General features: G+C 28.8%; 3 protein-coding genes across 3 annotated transcripts; 1 reads left to right on the top strand and 2 right to left on the bottom strand.

The window, feature by feature from the left end:
- Positions 1–660: 660 nt before the first annotated feature.
- Positions 661–11,127, bottom strand: LOC123293032 (sodium-coupled monocarboxylate transporter 1-like). Its single transcript, XM_044873748.1, has 13 exons — positions 10,946–11,127; positions 8,651–8,810; positions 8,460–8,525; positions 6,899–6,950; positions 5,967–6,034; positions 5,743–5,897; positions 5,032–5,172; positions 4,836–4,944; positions 4,478–4,768; positions 3,888–3,974; positions 3,562–3,743; positions 2,955–3,162; positions 661–901 (listed from the first exon to the last, which is right to left on the bottom strand). The coding sequence occupies exons 1-13, from the start codon at positions 11,125–11,127 to the stop codon at positions 818–820; spliced, it is 1,785 nt and encodes a 594-aa protein (XP_044729683.1). The 3' UTR covers positions 661–817.
- A 982-nt stretch (positions 11,128–12,109) lies between these two features.
- Positions 12,110–12,872, bottom strand: LOC123293034 (activator of basal transcription 1-like). Its single transcript, XM_044873749.1, has 2 exons — positions 12,614–12,872; positions 12,110–12,546 (listed from the first exon to the last, which is right to left on the bottom strand). The coding sequence occupies exons 1-2, from the start codon at positions 12,780–12,782 to the stop codon at positions 12,110–12,112; spliced, it is 606 nt and encodes a 201-aa protein (XP_044729684.1). The 5' UTR covers positions 12,783–12,872.
- A 1,601-nt stretch (positions 12,873–14,473) lies between these two features.
- Positions 14,474–17,287, top strand: LOC123291878 (vacuolar protein sorting-associated protein 41 homolog). Its single transcript, XM_044872315.1, has one exon. It carries the CDS (start codon positions 14,560–14,562, stop codon positions 17,086–17,088), a length of 2,529 nt encoding a protein of 842 aa, XP_044728250.1. The 5' UTR covers positions 14,474–14,559; the 3' UTR covers positions 17,089–17,287.
- Positions 17,288–17,986: the final 699 nt, after the last annotated feature.

Genomic DNA, 17,986 nt, shown 5'->3' on the forward strand with positions numbered 1-17,986 from the left:
TGTTTCAAACAAAAGTTGTTTAATTTTTGATAAGGAACATTTTTTTCATTTAAGCTTTTGTTCTATCTCTAACGGTTTACAAGATGGGCCTTACGGACCCAAGACCCAATTGATCTATGATGCTCATTTACGAACTTGACCTCACTTTTTACGTCCTGAGTACGCTGTAATAATTTCAGCTCGATATCTTTTTCGTTTTTGAATTATCGTGTCCACAGACGGACGGACGGACGGGCAACCGGAAATGGACTAATTAGGTGATTTAGTGAACACCTATGACAAATTTTTTTCCTAGCATCATTATTTTTAAGCGTTACAAACTTGGGACTAAACTTAATATACCATGTATATTTCATATACATATACATGGTATAAAAAGTTTCCCATATAACTTAGCTAGATATAATAAAAGCTATAATAAAAGTTTCCAATAACTTAGCTAAACACCCTGTATATTATTCATACCTAGATATAAATCAACAATACTTTGTAAGTTTGTACTCTAAGTGTGAGTTGTAAGTGCAATGCTTAAAGTTTCGAAAGATTACAAAAGGATTTACTTTCACGGTAAGTTATAGGATATGAAGGCTCTAGAAATTATGATAGTTGAAAATAAACAGCAAAGAATTATGAAAATAAATATTTATTCCATTGATATAATGTACACAATATACACAATAAAGGATTGAAATCGCATTGTTTATAAACGTATTTTCGGGCAGTTTATTTATACACGGAACGTGGTTAAATCAATTCGATTGACGTATATACTTATAGTTTTTCCAAATCTATTTTCTTTCGCTTCATGCTTCGAAATTTATTTTTTTTCTGTACAATTTGAATCGATTTTTTTGTCTAATAGTTCAACAGCTTCTGGCATGGGTATATTCGTATCAAATTTCTGAAATTTTCAAAATATATCAATTGGATTTTTTTCTTCTAAGAAAATACTATATTACTAATTATCGAGGGCCATGCTGAGCTAGTTTTGTAACGGCTACTTGACGATCGTTTAATCGTTACTAGTAAAATCGTCTATTTCCTGGTGGAAAAGTATTTGAAGAAACAAAAAGTCTTAATAAGTCTTAGAAATTCGGAAGTCTTAGTAACTCTGAATAACTCTAAATTTCTAAACGTTTTTGGGCTGTCTAATTCAGACTTATTACGTGTGGATAAGTCTGAATTAGACAGTCCAAAAACGAGTTATTCAGAGTTCCTAAGACTTTTTTAGAGTTTCCAAGACTTTTTAAAGATTTTTTTTTCTTCAAATATTTTTCCACCAAGATGCAATCAAATTTACTAGCAGATAGTTATTTTACTCGATAACTATCAGCAATTTATTCATTTGGATACGGCGATACTGCAGAGATGAAGGCAATGAAACAGCCGATGAACTTGCCCATTAAAGAGCAGACTACCGTGACAAGTATACGACAATATCGCCCTTAAATAACTGGGTGGATAAGTCCATGAACAGAAAATGGAAAGCTAAGCAAGTTTCAGGCAAATATCTGAGTACAATGCCGCAAGATTATACTGGCTTATTAGCAAAAATCAGAAAAGCATATACATATTATTTGCCAACAGTTTATTTAAAAAGCATCTATATCGTATTGGGCTGGAGGACAGCGGAATCTACCCGAGCTTGAAATCGTGATGTGTACGTCATTTTACCTTTACACAGGATTCATTATAATGGGAATCTGTCCTACTAGTATAAAAGAGATACAAAAATACAAGCTTTCAAAATTCTAGCTTTCATGCAATTTAAGGGCAACATAGCATGCTCAGACTGTTACGGGGTGAATAAAACACGATATTTTGGGGAAATGTCCTTTCAAAGCTAATCTTATTCTGCCTAAACTTTTCTAGTTAGATCAAAGTGGGAAAGCTAGTAATAAACTACAGACAATGGCCACAGTGTCATAGGGAATGAACCAGGCAAAGGAGAGGCTTCTTTAAAAGTCTCAACTTTACTTTTAAAATTCCAAATTCAACCTCATTTCATTTAGGTATAGATTAGCAGCTCCCATAATTCTACCCACGATTCCAGAATTTAAAACATGGCTGAAGAAAAATTATATGGTTTAAGTAAAAGTTTTAAAAGACTAGGTTGATTTTAAAAGATTATTTCAGATCTGAAATAACAAGGTTTGGGAAAGCTTTACCTCATATTGTAAACAATAATTATCAATGATAAGAAAGATATTCATTCTTTTAATAATTTGACATCTGTATCTGAAATTATTCGTAGCTTGCACGGTCATAGATTTCACTTTCTTATTTTGAATCGAACAATATTTGGATTCAAAACTTACTCTGGTGGAAATATTTTCTACCAATAGTCTAATTTAATCTTGCAGTGTTCTGAAAAACAATTCTAGAAAAATGAGTAGGTCTAAAAAATTCGGAAAAAGTAAGAAAAGATTTATGAAAAGCTTACTAAGCAGTTTGAAGACTGCATTTTTTGCTGCAAGTTTTTGGACTCTATAGAAGAAGAATTTATCCGAGATTTCACGAAAACTTAGCTTAAGTTAGAAAAACTCTAAATAATTTCCTGGCAAGTTTTTATATTTCTTGTGAGAAGTATTAAATATGATAAAACCCTACAGGATTTAATTTTTCGGAAATTTGAAATGTTTTAAATTTTACTGATTAATTGTGAAAAAGTTATACTCTTACTTTAGCAATATTTTCATGCAATCTTTGATTTCTAAAAAAGTCTTCTAGGAGAGTTCAAAAACTTGTCAAAATGCAGTCTTCAAACTTCTTCATAAGTTTTACATAGATCTTTTCGTACTTTTTCAGAATGTTTCAGAATTTTTCAGACTTACTCATTCTTCTAGAATTGTTTTTCAGAACATTTCAAGATTAAATTAGATTATTGTCAAAATATATTTCCACCAGTGTAGAAAATAGGAAAAGGTAAGAAAAATCATTATAGTATCTAATACCTCATTATATTGCTCTTTATTTTCTTTAAATGATTTGCTATCGATTGTTGCTTTTGGTCTCAAAAACGGTGCTAAATATAAAGGATCCACATCTTCAATTTTATTAAAACCAGTTAAGTAACTTATTATTAAACCAAAGACTACAGTAAACGTTGTACCCATTGCTGTATACAATAAGAATGTTATTCGATACAAGAAGAATACATTCCTACAAGAAATAAAAAAGTTAGTAACTTTTGATTTCGAAACGTTAAGAATGTACGAGCGCCAGGGCAATTTTGGATAAAAGGATTAGTTTTTTTTATATGTTGAACTAAATCTAAATCAATTCTGAAAATTTTAAGGGGAAAGAATTGCCCGATTATTTAAATAAGCAAATGACTTCAAAAATAGGCATATTTAACATTGGTTTTATAGTAGGTACTTGATAACATAAGACGAAAAATAAGAATAAAATTTTTCGATATCTGGAGTAATTTTCAAAAATCGAAAATTGAAACTCGAAATTGCGCTTGCTACGCCACTGATAATATTAAAATATTTTCAACCACAAGTCTACGTATTCCTTGGCGCTTGTACTACCTTAAGTGGGTATAATATAGTTTACGTTTCATCGTAGTCATCCGGTGGTTGAGGTGTGCTTACAAGCTCTGTAATATTAAATGTACAACCATCTGTATAAACAGGTTTTATTGGATAATGCATTTTTCCTGTTGCTAGCATCGTTTGAGCACCAAAACAAATCCATGCCATAAAGATTAATCCACTAAAACCTGCATACAAAGCACCCTAAAATAGAGTGATATATTTTAAATCGGAATCTAAAAATTCTTCGAAAGAGTTTTCGCAGAAAGAAAACTTCTCTACAATTTTCTCTAAAACTATTATGTTGCAGAAAATTCTGTTCTTATAATTTATATTAATTTAACTTACCTTGGCATTTGCTCTTGGAAATAAGATACCCAAAGTAAATACACCAAGTAAAGGACCAGATGAAATTGATCCAAGTGCAGCAGATAACTGAAAATAAATTTTGGTGTTAACAATTAACCCGGCAATATAAATAATCCGTCGTTATAAACAACCCGATGATATATTCATTCAACACTATAATTCTAGGCAATTCTAAAAAGAAATAAACAATATCGTTTTATATTACTTAAACATAGATAAAAAACATACACAAGTAAAATATATGCAATAGAACATACGTGACAGTTCTAGAATTTGCTAAACCGTACGTTAACAATTGATTGTAACTATATAAACAGCGCACAATGTGCGATACCGTCAGATTACAATACAGACTCTTCAAGTTAACTACAGTCAAGTTTTATCATCTATCAGCATAACATTAAAATAAAAGTATTGTGAACTATATTGTATTTGTATGTGGTAAAAAACTTAACAATAAAAAATCGTATAAGTATTTGAGTATAGACAGTTCATTTTTTTATTACACTAATTTGATTACGTTAAATAAAAATTAATTATTAGATAAATTTTTACAAAACTAAGCATACTTGTAATATCTGTCCCAATTTTTCAACTATGGCTGCTAATCCAACTATGATAACTCCTGTAACAAAAACCACAGTTTTCACAATGACTTGTTCTTGCTTTGGTGTCAATTTCGTAAAAATAGGTTTAAAACAATCTTCTAAAAATACAGCGGCCAATGAATTTAAACCACTTGATAGAGAACTCAGCGATGCACTAAAAACACCTGCTAAAAATAGTCCTGATGCTCCAGGGAAATCTTTCAAAGTGTCAATAACCAGTAATGGTAAAAGTTGATCTTTTGATGTTACAATCTAAAAAGCAGTCGAAGTACAATTTGTTGAAAACAATTTTTTATTTTTCATTGTGTTATATACTTGCCTTTGTTGAAAAAGGATCACAATTGAAATAAGCTGCAAAAATAACTAGACCTGCATAAGCACATAATCCTAGAAAGATTGTTTTGGCTAAAATAAACAACCATACTACCCTAAAAAAAATCGAAATATGATAATTTTTATTCTTATCTGTCTTCGAATAAAAAGAAGGTTTGTAGAATAAACAAATGTATACTTACGATTTAGCCTCTTTTAGGGAAGGCAAAGAAACATATCTTTGCATCATCACTTGATTAATAATTCCAGAATTAATTACATTAAATGTACCTCCAAACATCAAAACAGGGAATGTTAATCGTTTGGTTAAACTTAATTCCATGCTAAAAAGAAGTTATATTTGAAAAATAATATTGCTTTTAAGCCAATTCGAATAACTAACTTTCTCAAAGAAGAGACAGTTACTTCTGCCAAAATAAAAATAGAAAATAAAAGTAAAAGGTTGCAAAAGAAATGAACAAGTTCTAGAACAAGTTCTAGACTTCTCGCCAAAATTCAATTACCTTCTCCTTTTTTACATATTAATACTAAACATTAAATAAAATCACTACACAATTTGTTCCGACCGAAGGTGGAAACAATATATTTTCAATCACTTGGTAATACGTTCACGAATTAAATCAACAAGGTATCGCTATTTCTAAGCCACCAAATATGTAACAGATAAAATGAGTAAGTTTACAAACTTTATCAAAGAAGAGATAGTTACTTCTTCCAAAATAAAAATAAGTAAAAGGTTTGCAAAAGGAAAATAAAAAGGTCTAGAATTGACTTCTCGCAAAGATTCGATTACCTTCTCCCTTTTTTACATATTAGTCTTAAATAAATCACTATCTCCATTAAACATTAAGTAAAATCACTATCTCCATTTAATAATTGAAATTAATTCTTACTCTGGATATTCCAATCTTCCAGAAGCTACATTACGTTCGATTACTGTTCCCAAACCACCAAGGTCCCAAGTTGCTTTAATTAGTACTAAAACCATTGAACTAACCATTAAGAATGCTTGTAAAAAATCGGTCCATATCACTGCACGTATTCCACCCTTAAAAATAATTACATAATATTAATAATTTTTCATTAACTTAATTAAAATTAAGTAAAATTTAATTACCACACAAGTGTAGAAAATACACACGGCACTGACTATTGGTGTTATAATGTGCACATTGATTCCAGTTACTAAAACACAAAAGCCAATTATTATTCATTCGAAATAATGTGATTCGGGACTGACCCAATATACAAAATTCATTCTTTATATAAAGCTCTGCTTTCAAAAATATTAACATTCAGCTATTCACTTTTGACCACGAATGTACAGGGTTTCCACAAATTGAAATGTTCGATAGCAATGTTAGTGGTCGTTTAGAAATGTAGATCATTTAGAACAGATAATAAGGTAAACGGTTCAAGAAATCACTCTCGAGATATGTAGGAGTGTATTTAAACAATTTTGTAAAAAAAACAATTATGTACATATATGGAACGTGAAGGTGGATATATTAAGGCAAAAACGAACTGGAAATAACTGTTTAGGAATGAATTGTTAACGATTCCCTTCGGTTAACGGTTCACTTCAATTTTAAATTAAAATTTGCAAATCAAACAAACATTTATAACAAAATAATTAATACAGAACGTTTATTTTTCATACATTAAGTTACCGATATTATTCTTGACGTAAGTAAAAATAGTTATCTTCAGTTTGTTCTTGCCTCAACGTATCCATAAATTCGTGTCCCATACATCTAATTGCTTTTTTACAAAATTGTTTAAATACACCCCTACACACCTCAATTCATGTTCTCAATATAACAAAAATCTGGGAAAATCTTTAAGTGATCCGCTAGCTTAATATTAAGTTAGAAAACCAGTCCATAATTTTTTGGAAAGTATTTGGACAGCAAAATTTTAAATTTCACGAATATTTTACGGATAAAAAACGGCAAATTCTCCGTATGGAAAAGGTGGAAAATTCGAAAATTGGTCCACTAACTTATATATATATTTTTAGTAAAGAGCGAAGATCGATATTTGACTTACCATGATTTAGAGCTAATGCTGGTACAAAAATTACTATTGGCAGCCATAACATCTAAAATATAAATAATATCCATTATATAAAAAAACCTTGCCTCTATTAAGGACAATAATTTCGAAAATATAAGCATGCTAAACTGTAAACATAGTTTATGGTCCTTAATGTAATGAATAATTCATTTTTAATTAAAGAGAATTGAAAAAACAATACATTCGAACCAGGACTCGAACCTGGACTTCTTGGATTCATGCCAAATTGGATCATTCGAGCTCTAGACACAGAGTGCAATTTTTTCAACTCATCGAATTTTTATTTTGTTTATTTACTTATTTTTATTATTATTATTTGTTTTGTTTACTTTAATCATGTATACGATATTTATTTACATCAAAGTCTCTCGATTATAATTGACAATTTTAATATGATACATACAGCATAAACTAAATATTGAAAAATATCTTGTCTAATAATCTTAATCTAAAAGAATTGAAAAAACAATACACTAGAAAAAGGACTCGAACCCGGAATTCTTAGATTCATGCCAAGCGCCCTATCTAAAAATAAGTAAATAAACAAAGTAAAAATAAAAACTCGATGAGCTGAAAAAATTACACTCTGTGTCTAGAGCTCGAATGGCCCTATTGGTAGGGCGCTTGGCGTGAATCCAAGAGTCTGGGTTCGAGTCCTGGTTAAGATTATTAGACAAGATATTGGTCAATATTTAGTTTTAAATAAACTCATATAAAAATCGTCAATTATAATCGAGAGACTTTGATGTAAATAAATATCGTATACATGATTAAAGTAAACAAAACAAATAATAATAATAATTCATTTTTATATTAAATATATGGTCATTCGCACAAGAGAAATGTCGACATCATGTGTATATATACTAATCACTCTGGTTACTGTTACTCAAAGACTATCTGTTACTCTGCCTGGTCAGAGCTAATAAATGAGTCACAAAAACTTTAAGTAATTTTCTGGTAATTTATTTTTTCCTTAAGAGAAGTATTCAATATGATAAAAGTAAAACCTAAAGTAATTGATTTTTCGAAAATGTGAAATGTTTTAAATTTTATTGATTAATTCTAAAAAACTCTTCTAAATTAAAAAGTCTTCTAAATTTTCATAAAATCTCTGATTCATTCTGAAAAAGTCTTCGAGGAGAACTCAGAATATTTCTTCTGAAAGAGTCTATTACCAATCTATTACCATTTTCTGCCATTAAATGATTGCTTAATAATTTATTGGCTATTTTCAGACTTTTTCAGAGATAGTTTTACTTCACATATTCTTTTTCTGAACTTCAAACTAAATATTCTGGATTCCAGAACAGATTTATTTCCACAAGGGTAATAATTAATTTATCGTAAACCGTACAAAGAATCCACTTGAAAATACAGAAGGCATATTAAATGTCTTAATTAAATAAAAATCATTTCTAGAGTAAATTTATGACAAAAAACATAAATCGATTATCGAACGTGTGTTTTCTGAGATTTCGCTCAAAATGATATCTGGACTTTTGTAAATTTATATCTTAATTTTGTTACATACCACACTAACAATGAATAAAATCGATCCAAGTCGTCGTAAAGATTTATCAAATCGCAACTCTAAATACTGAAAATAAAGAAATTAACAAAAAGTTTATAAATATATATACAATAGATAAGCATTAGGTAATATTTATAGCCTTTAACAGTAAATAAACAACAAATCGATATTTTTAACGCTTTATCACTTACCTCATAAGTCGAAGTTAATCGCAAATCCATAAAAACAGGTAAATATATATAATTACCAATTATTCCCATACAAAAACCATCTAATATTGCATAATAAAATTGTATACCAAATATATAAATTTCAGTAGGAAAGCCCAAAAATGAAATTCCAGAAATATAGCTAAAATATATTTTTGAAATTGAAATGTATTTTTTCAAAACTAGTAGGATTACATACTTAGTTTATTAAAATAGGATAAAATTTCGGTGTAATAGAGCAAAATCAATTTTTTTGGATTTTACGACGTCATAGAGTATAAAAAAATAATTTCTTGGAGATCTGGGCCAAATTTCGTTCGATTTGAATGAAATTTTTTTTGAAACATATTAACTTTGAGTCATATTTATCATTTTTTGTATTAATAAGTCGCTTATACCCCTCCTTGGGTCAAATGTGGGAACCATCATAGTTAAATTGTGAAAAATATTGCAGTAACGTTAAATTTGACCCAATTTGATTTGAAAAGTATGACCCAAAATTAGTAGGATTACATACTTAGTTAATTACGCCATAGAGTATAAAAATCAATTTTTTACTTAGTTTTAGTTTTAGGATTACATACTTGTCCATGACTTTGACCTACAATTATCAATAAACTTTTTGATTAAATGCAATAATAACTGATATTTTTAAGTCGCATTTCCTCGGAAAGCTAACGATTTTCGAAAAAATGTTTTAAATAAAAAATGTTTGTTTTTTTTATGAGGTTCAACTTTCTTATTTAAATTGTTATTCGATCTTCTATTCTTAAGGATTTGAGTTAACTATTAAAAGATCCAGAAGACTCAGATCAAATCTGACGCTACAATGTGATGTTCTACTTAAATCTGAATAATTTTTGTACGAAGAATTTTTTTTGTAGTGTAAGTATTTTAGAATATATTTGGGTGTAGGTATTAAAATGGATTACCCTGTATGTATGTTTTAAAATAATATATGCAACCATTTTACATATAAGATGTAGTGGTTGCCATAGGAATAGAAGAAATAAACGATTTAACTTATATTTTTACAAATAATAAGACAAATAACAGATTATAGTTTTATATAATAAATTATAATCTGTGAGACAAATTCTATTCTTCGGTCTCATTTTTTCGCATTTTTTCATGTTTTCACATGAAGGTTTTCACAAAAACTGATAAATTATGAAGCCGCGGACGTAGTTCATAATATTGAAAAAAAAAACAATTAGTGAGATAGATCGTTTGAAAATGTAAATAATATTAGTCTAATTGAATACAGGATATAATTTTCAAGATTATGGTATTTATTATTGCCCACTACTTATTATTGTAAATTGTGATTAATTATAAAATATGAAGCACCGTTTGAATCTATAATAAAACATTTTTATACAAATTAATAGTACTAGCTCGACCCATGCGGAATTCCGCTCCAGTAGCTACCGTAATCCGTGGCTAGCCTGTATACCCGTTAGGAGAATATGTATTAAAAATAGTAATTATATGTCTATAGTATTAGGAGAGCATCTGTAAAAACTAACATGCTTGCCTAATAATGTTTTGAATATTATATGTATAGAGTATTAGAAGAGCATCTGCAAAAAGTAACATGTTTGCCTACTAAACTTATTATTTAAATTTATGACATTTTTAGACCGTTAGTATATTTTTCGTCAAACATAGACATAATAAGTTTGAAAATGAGAGGTGAGTCATGGAATTTGATATAGTAATAAGGAAGATAAGGGTAGAACAGGAACAAACTTGCTAGAGTAATAATAATATATTACATTCAAAAACTTTCAAAACGTACAAATCCAAAGGTATCAGGAAAAAATTAAATGTATGCTTTTTTTTTAAAACAACTTTTGATAAAAATCTTCGATACCGAAAAAAAATGAAAATGATGCAAAAAATTTGAAATTTTATTTATCAATTAATCGTCCTTTTATACGTCTTTTGCGAAAAATTCATGTAGATTCTTTGAACGGTTTATGAGAAATTAACTATCAAAGTCAATTTTTTAAGGGCACATTTCTCTATTATTGCTGTACAAAGAATCGATATGAATTTTTAACAAAAGACCTATCTATATAAAAGTGATTGATTGATAAATAAATTTTTTAATTTTTGTTATCATTTTCATTAAGGTAATTCGATACCGTAAATTGAAAATGATACCAAAGATTTGAAATTTTGTAAAGGAAAGATGCATAGACTCCCCCTCCCAACATGAGATTTGGGGTTGTTTAGAACTCTATTTGTATCCTCCTCGTATTTAGAACATACCTGACAGCAAGTGAAATTGTTACCGGCCATACGGCCATATTTTGACTTCCAATTAAATAATCTTTAACATTTTTAGATGTTTTAATAAATCCAAAATATACTCCAATAAATATGCAAACCAGCAACATTATAAGAAATACCACATAATCAGGCCAAACAAATGCATTTTTTGGAATATCCATTGTTGAACAATTCAACAATTAAGTAATATTCGTTGTAAAAACAAACGCACTAACAATTAGAACCACATAAATAAATTGATTGCTCCGAATTAAATTTTTTTTTAAATGTTTCGTGTGTTTTCTTAATATTAGTGAATTGAATGTTCGCATTCACTCAACTGATAGAATAATTGAGATATTTTATTTTCATCATCCGAATATAAAAACTAGTAAATTTAATTAATTTATCTTTTTGTCGTGAATAACAATCAGAATATTATTTATCCCTGAATAAATATATATATCCTTAAATAAATTCAATTTAACTACTGTATATATTGTTAAGAAAAAATATTTAAAAAATGGTTTCTGCAAATATCAATCTGGATTTTTTTTTAGCTCTCCATTTCCTGTTGTTTATATGCTACAAAAGTTTCGTAAATAAATTCCTCTCCTGCTTCGATGCGTTTGCAGTACCTCAGGATAAAACGATTTAAAACCATTAAAATTTTAATAATGGATATTTTTGAATGGTTTTAAATCGTTATGTTTTCGAAATGTGTTAAAAAGAATCCGACGATTTAGAATTATTAAAAATGATAGAACGATTTGAAATGGTTTCTCTTAACCTAGGACTGGAAAGGTAATAAGGTTTTCATTAATAAATTCGAATAGCCTTCTCTTTACGAATTGAATTTGTTGCTAAATTTTCGTTGCTCATCAGTCATGACTCGTGAATTTCCGATCAAAATTATTAAAAATGTTGGAAATTAATTTAAATCTTTGAATCGTAATAGATTTCAATAAAAAAAATGAACGAATTCTGATTCAATAAAATTTAACAGTAAATTCCGGCCAACTCATTTCAATTGAAATTCAAACATCCCCTAACATTAAATCTATGCCCATAATTAACCCTTTCTAGTTATTTACCCCACAAAATAAATACATTATGAGTAATTTTATAAAATTTTATTAGAAAATTAATAAATAACATTACACATTAATTAAACAGATTTTCAACAAACGCTCCTCGATCATCAGTTTCAGGTTTTAATAATTTCTCTTTACTTTTAGGTGCAAAATTAAAACTAGGTGTAATTGTCTTTTTCAATTTTGAACCTTTTTGTAAATTAAGATTAAATATCGTTGCTTGTTTCTTAACTTGTGCAATTTCTGTTTGTAATTTTTGTCTTCGCATTGCTTTTTCATACGCTAATCGTTCATTTAGATGTATCCATTTGAAACCCGTTAAGTATTTTATATTCCAAAGGCAATCATATTGTTTCGAATTTTTTCGACTATTAACTTGTTTATTGTTTAATTGTAACGCTACTTGCTTTGCAATGGATTTTTTCTCAAATTCAATCCAACCTTCTGTGAAGTGTTTTGCAAATTTTCGTCGTTTCTTCTTTTTTATTGGCTCACCAGATGCATCCTCTACCAAAAAACAAAAAATAATAATTTTTAGAATGAAAATTGAAATGAAGTATCAAAATTTAGATACCTGGAACGGCTGGTTGTAAAAAAATTCTTCCTACTTTACCATAACTTTCAAAATATTCTTTGATACGTGCCACATTCATATAAGGTGGAATTGTCGATAAATATATAATACCTCGTTTAGGTTTTTTCGTTTGAATAGGTTTTTCATTAGATAAATCGTCTGTATCCATTATTTAAAATTTGTAGGTTATTATTTATTTTGATTATAAATTTTTGGAAATTTTCACGTGCTTCAACAATCTTAAACTATGGACATTAATTTCTGGACTATCTTTAATGCACAAATTAAGAGTGTTCAGTAGATCAAAAGCATTATATATTTTTCTGTGGTAAGAAAGAGATACTTAATGTACAGGGATGGTAATTTCACAAATACTTGAATAAGATTATAAAACAGCGAATGCTTTTTAGGCAGCGAGTTTTTAGAACGCTTGTAGAAATTTATTAGACGAACGTCTCGCGACAGAACTAGTGAATTTAAATAATTTTAACTAATATTAGTTTAGTAGGCAAACATGTTAGTTTTTACAGATGCTCTCCTATCACTCTAGATATATAATACTCAAAACATTATTAGGCAAACATGTTACTTTTTACAGATGCTCTCTCCATAGTCTCGATATATAATTACTATTTTTAATACATATTCTCCTAACATAAATTTAAGAACTTTTAATTTTTTTTTTCTCCACTTTTCTACGAAATTTTTTGTTTGTTGTTTTTAGCCACGGGTACAAAGTACCCACGGGTTACTGCAACTACGGGAACGGAATCCCTCACAGGTCGATTTAGTATTTATATAATATCTTTGAAAATATTTTGAGACTGCTGCGGAATTTGAATTAAGTAATTCGCATGTTTAATTTTTACATTTTGTTGGACTTTAATTTAAATTTATTACAAGTTTATTTTTTACTTTTATAACCAGTTTTTACATTCCATAGCACACTAGTTATAAAATTAAAAAATAAACTTAGTAATAATTTTAAGTAACGACCAAAAATAATGAAAAAAAAATAAAAATGTGAATTTTGTTATGAAAATTGGTATATGGGTATAAAAAAATATTCTAATAGTTTTTTTTTCGATATCTGTAGCCATCTCTGACCCTAGGTAAAATTTTAAGAATCAGCCCTATTTGTCAATTTGTAGTAGGCTTGAGTTTAACGTTCTGATTTCGGTTAAGTATCTTAAAAAATGTGACCTATCTTATGACTTTGCAAAATTTGAAATCAATATTCTAATAAATAACGAAAATATGAGGATGTCTTCATCTTTAATGCGACACACTGTATAACATACATAATGCTAAAATACATGTACTAGTATTCGTTGTGTGCGTAGTCATGGTAGGGACAATAAAATCGATGCTAGCGCTTCCAGTAAAAACTTTTGTTATTAAAGGAGGCTGTTATGACTAATTTGCAATTCTTTACATGTTAATATTATAGAAAATGTCAAATTAAATTTATTGAAAAACACTAATTAAGTAAACTTAATGCATTAAAAATTGTGAAAATAAGAAATCAAATTGTACAAATATTACTTTTCAAATATAAATTATCATCATTATTTATTTAAATTTGTGAGCCAACAATATTAAATTTTCAATGTAAGTCTTAAATGCAATCCATACAATTATATATGCATTCATACAATTCTATAATTAAAGTAGTGTATCGTTATCATGGAAACGCCTCCAAACAAACTCACGCACTTTGCGAATATGTCATAGTCAGCAGCTATAAGTTCAACCTGTCGTGAGAAGCGCTATTTGTTAGTAGTCCAAATACAAAACTTAATGGTTTTCGTAATAAATCTAATATGATACACCTCTTACGAAATGGATTCGATAAAAATCGTTTTGGCATTGTTTTTTTATTATAATTTTCTAGACAACTAATTGTCATGTGAATAACAGACAAAAAAAAATTCAATAACATAAAAATGTCAACTGAGAGCACGACTGAAAGTGATAATAACCAGCAAGATGATTCCGATAACTTCGAAACAGAAGAAGTTGAACCAAAATTAAAATATGTTCGTATGGCAAACGATCTACAAAATATTCTTTTAAAAGATGCAGCCAGTTGTATAGCCGTTCATCCGAAATTTGTGTGTGTTGGAACGCATTGGGGTGTCGTACATTTATTGGATCATCAAGGTGACAATATTAAATGCAAAGAATTAAATGCACAAACTCATTCAATATCTGTGAATCAAATATCAATCGATAGTATCGGTGAACATATCGCAACTTGTTCTGATGATGGTAAAGTATTCGTTTATGGATTATATTCTCGCGATAATAATAACACAATTAATACTGGTCGATGTGTAAAATGTGTAGCGATTGACCCAAATTTCTCAAGAAATTTTCGTTTTATAACTGGCGATGAACGATTAACATTATATGAAAAATCATTTTTAAATCGTTTAAAATCAACAGTGCTGTGTGAATCGGAAGGATTTGTACGAAATATTGCATGGAATAATAATGGACAATTTGTTGCATGGGCAAGTGCAATTGGAATCCGTGTTTACGATCTCTACTCAAAATGCTCATTAGGTTTAATCAAATGGGAGAATCCAAATGGTTTAAATATCGATAATTTTCGATGTAATTTACGATGGTCCGATCAACGTACATTACTTATTGGTTGGATCGATACCGTACGAATTTGTGTGATTCGAAAACGAACTTACCAAGAGTTACAAAATAAGGATTTACCAGAATATCGTGTTGATCCAGTTACAACATTCCAAACGGATTTTTATATATCTGGAATTGCTCCATTAGATCATCAACTTGTTTTATTAGGATTAAACAAAGATAAAGATATCGAACAAAAATCATTTCGACCTCAACTTTATATCGTTGAATATACCGATCACGATTATATTGAAATTTGTACCGATTGTCTTACATTACGTGGATATCGTGATTACAATTGTAACGATTATTATCTGGATGTTTTAATCGAAGAAAATCGTTTCTTTATCGTTTCACCGAAAGATATTGTAATCGCTAGTCCATATGATATTGATGATCGTATCCAATGGTTAATCAATCATAATAAATTCGAGGATGCAATGGACGCTCTTTGTGGAAGTCACGATGTTAAACGATACGACATGGTATCATTAGGTAAATTATATTTAGATTATTTATTAGGAAATAAGGAATTTGATAAAGCTGGAAAATTATGTTCGAAAATTTTTGGTAAAACAAAAAATCATTGGGAAGAAGAAATTTATAAGTTTGCATCGTTACATCAATTACGTTCTGTTAGCTCGTACATTCCACGTAGCAAAGATTGTAAATTAAATCCTCACGTTTATGAAATGGTTTTATATGAATTTTTAAAATACGATGCAAAAGGTTTTCTGGAGCTCGTTAAAGAATGGAATCCAATTTTATATAATACATCGGCTGTTATTAATGCAGTTTTAGAACATTTACTTGTATGCGATAAAGATAAAAATACTTTATTAGAAGCTTTAGCAATGCTGTATTCATATGAGGGTAAATATGATAACGCTTTATCGACGTATCTTAAAATTAAGCATAAAGATGTATTCCAATTAATTCAAAAACATAATTTATATAATAATATTCAAGATAAAATCGTTGATTTAATGGATCTAGATAGTGATAAAACAATTGCGCTTTGTTTAGAAAAAAATCGTATCCCTGCTCATATTGTAGTTGAAAAATTAAAAAAACACGATTTATTACTTTATCGATACCTTCATAAGTACAATAAAAAGGATAATAAAGGAACGTATCATGCACAATTAGTTCGTTTATACGCAATTTTCGCTCGAGATAAATTATTACCTTTACTCAAAAGCTCTGATTCGTATCCGATACAAGAAGCATTTGAAATATGCCAAAAAGAAAAATATTTCCCGGAAATGGTTCATTTACTCGGACGTATCGGGAATACAAAAGAAGCTTTGGAGTTAATTATCACAAAACTATGTGATATGAATAAAGCGATTAATTTTTGTCAAGAACAAAACGACCAAGAACTCTGGAATGATTTAATAAATTATTCATTAACTGAACCAAAGTTTATAACATTTTTATTACAACGGATTGGTACTTATGTCGATCCGAGAGTTTTAGTTGAACGTATAGAGAATGGAAAAATTATACCGGGATTAAAAGATTCACTGGTGAAAATGTTATGCGATTATAATTTACAAGTATCGGTACAAAATGGATGCAAGCGAATTTTAATGCGAGACTATTTCAATTTGCATGATAAGCTTGTAAATTTTCAACAAAAGGGTGTTTGTATCTCGGATGAGAATATGTGTAGCGCATGTCGACGTCAAGTTATTTTTAAATCGTCGAATCAAATAAAACCGTTGGTTTTGTATAATTGTCGGCATACGTTTCATGAAGAATGTCTACCATCGTTAGCGTATTTAAATAATTGTGGGATCTGTTATGCTGCTAAAAAGTAAACAATTTTTTTTTTTATAAACATAAATATGCTCTCATTTATTTGTATTTTATTATTGTAAATGGTCGTGTTTATGGTAACTAAGCGTTGAACAGGGAATCTTGAAGTTGGAGACCATAAAACTATGATTACTCCGTTGTGTCTCAATATTGTCGTATGGTTTCAATCCATACAAATCTGTTTCACATGCGCAAAGCTTTGATCTTATAAACAATAAAATAATTCATTGTTTTTATTATTTATATGTTTATATATATTTTTGTTATTTAAATGATTAATTATCAAATTACATAATACATAATTTTTATTTTAAATCGTTTCTTTAATTATCCCTCATCCAATTTTCCTTAAAATACATCGGAGAAAAGACCTTTTCATCGATTTGCTTTTGTTTCGGACAGTTGTTAAAAAACTATTCAACCTAAGAAAGTTAAGTATATTTTATCTTTTTCAAGCAGCGCTTTCTGACAAGGATAGGAGATATAAGAAATGTCTTTACTTGATTGAAAACAGTCCGAAACAAAAAAGAATCATTTTGTAAATGAAAGCCCTATACAATTAAATTCAATTTGTAATATTTTCCATAATTTGTAACGTCATATTTATGGAGGGTAGAGATAAGGACGACTATCTCTGAACATAAAAATTGTTCATAAAAAAGCAGACAATAAGGATGTCGCTGTTGTAGCAAAAGTGTAAGTTTTAAAAGTGCACAAAGTTATAAGAGTAAGATTGTGCACTTCTTGCAGTGCAGTGTAAAGGTAAAGGAGCATAATCTCTTATGGCTGTTTGACTCAGACTGTCGTAAAATAACAATAAATAGAATGGCGCTAATATAGCAAAAGGTGTTTGATGTGAACTTCTCTAACAAATTGTATAGATTTTTATCTTACTCTTAT

This window comes from Chrysoperla carnea, chromosome 2, assembly GCF_905475395.1.
Source record: "Chrysoperla carnea chromosome 2, inChrCarn1.1, whole genome shotgun sequence".
NCBI lineage: Eukaryota > Metazoa > Arthropoda > Insecta > Neuroptera > Chrysopidae > Chrysoperla > Chrysoperla carnea.

What these genes read in the sequence shown, in the direction of transcription:
- LOC123293032 (XM_044873748.1), bottom strand. Translation starts at nt 11,127, where the DNA reads ATGGATATTCCAAAAAATGCATTTGTTTGGCCTGATTATGTGGTATTT. An exon ending in TTTTATTCATTGTTAGTGTG is followed by an intron (nt 6,951 to 8,459) that starts GTATGTAACAAA and finishes TTTATATTTTAG; the next exon opens with ATGTTATGGCTGCCAATAGT. An exon ending in ATAAAGAGCAATATAATGAG is followed by an intron (nt 902 to 2,954) that starts GTATTAGATACT and finishes TGAAAATTTCAG; the next exon opens with AAATTTGATACGAATATACC.
- LOC123293034 (XM_044873749.1), bottom strand. Translation starts at nt 12,782, where the DNA reads ATGGATACAGACGATTTATCTAATGAAAAACCTATTCAAACGAAAAAA. An exon ending in TTTACAACCAGCCGTTCCAG is followed by an intron (nt 12,547 to 12,613) that starts GTATCTAAATTT and finishes GTTTTTTGGTAG; the next exon opens with AGGATGCATCTGGTGAGCCA.
- LOC123291878 (XM_044872315.1), top strand. Translation starts at nt 14,560, where the DNA reads ATGTCAACTGAGAGCACGACTGAAAGTGATAATAACCAGCAAGATGAT.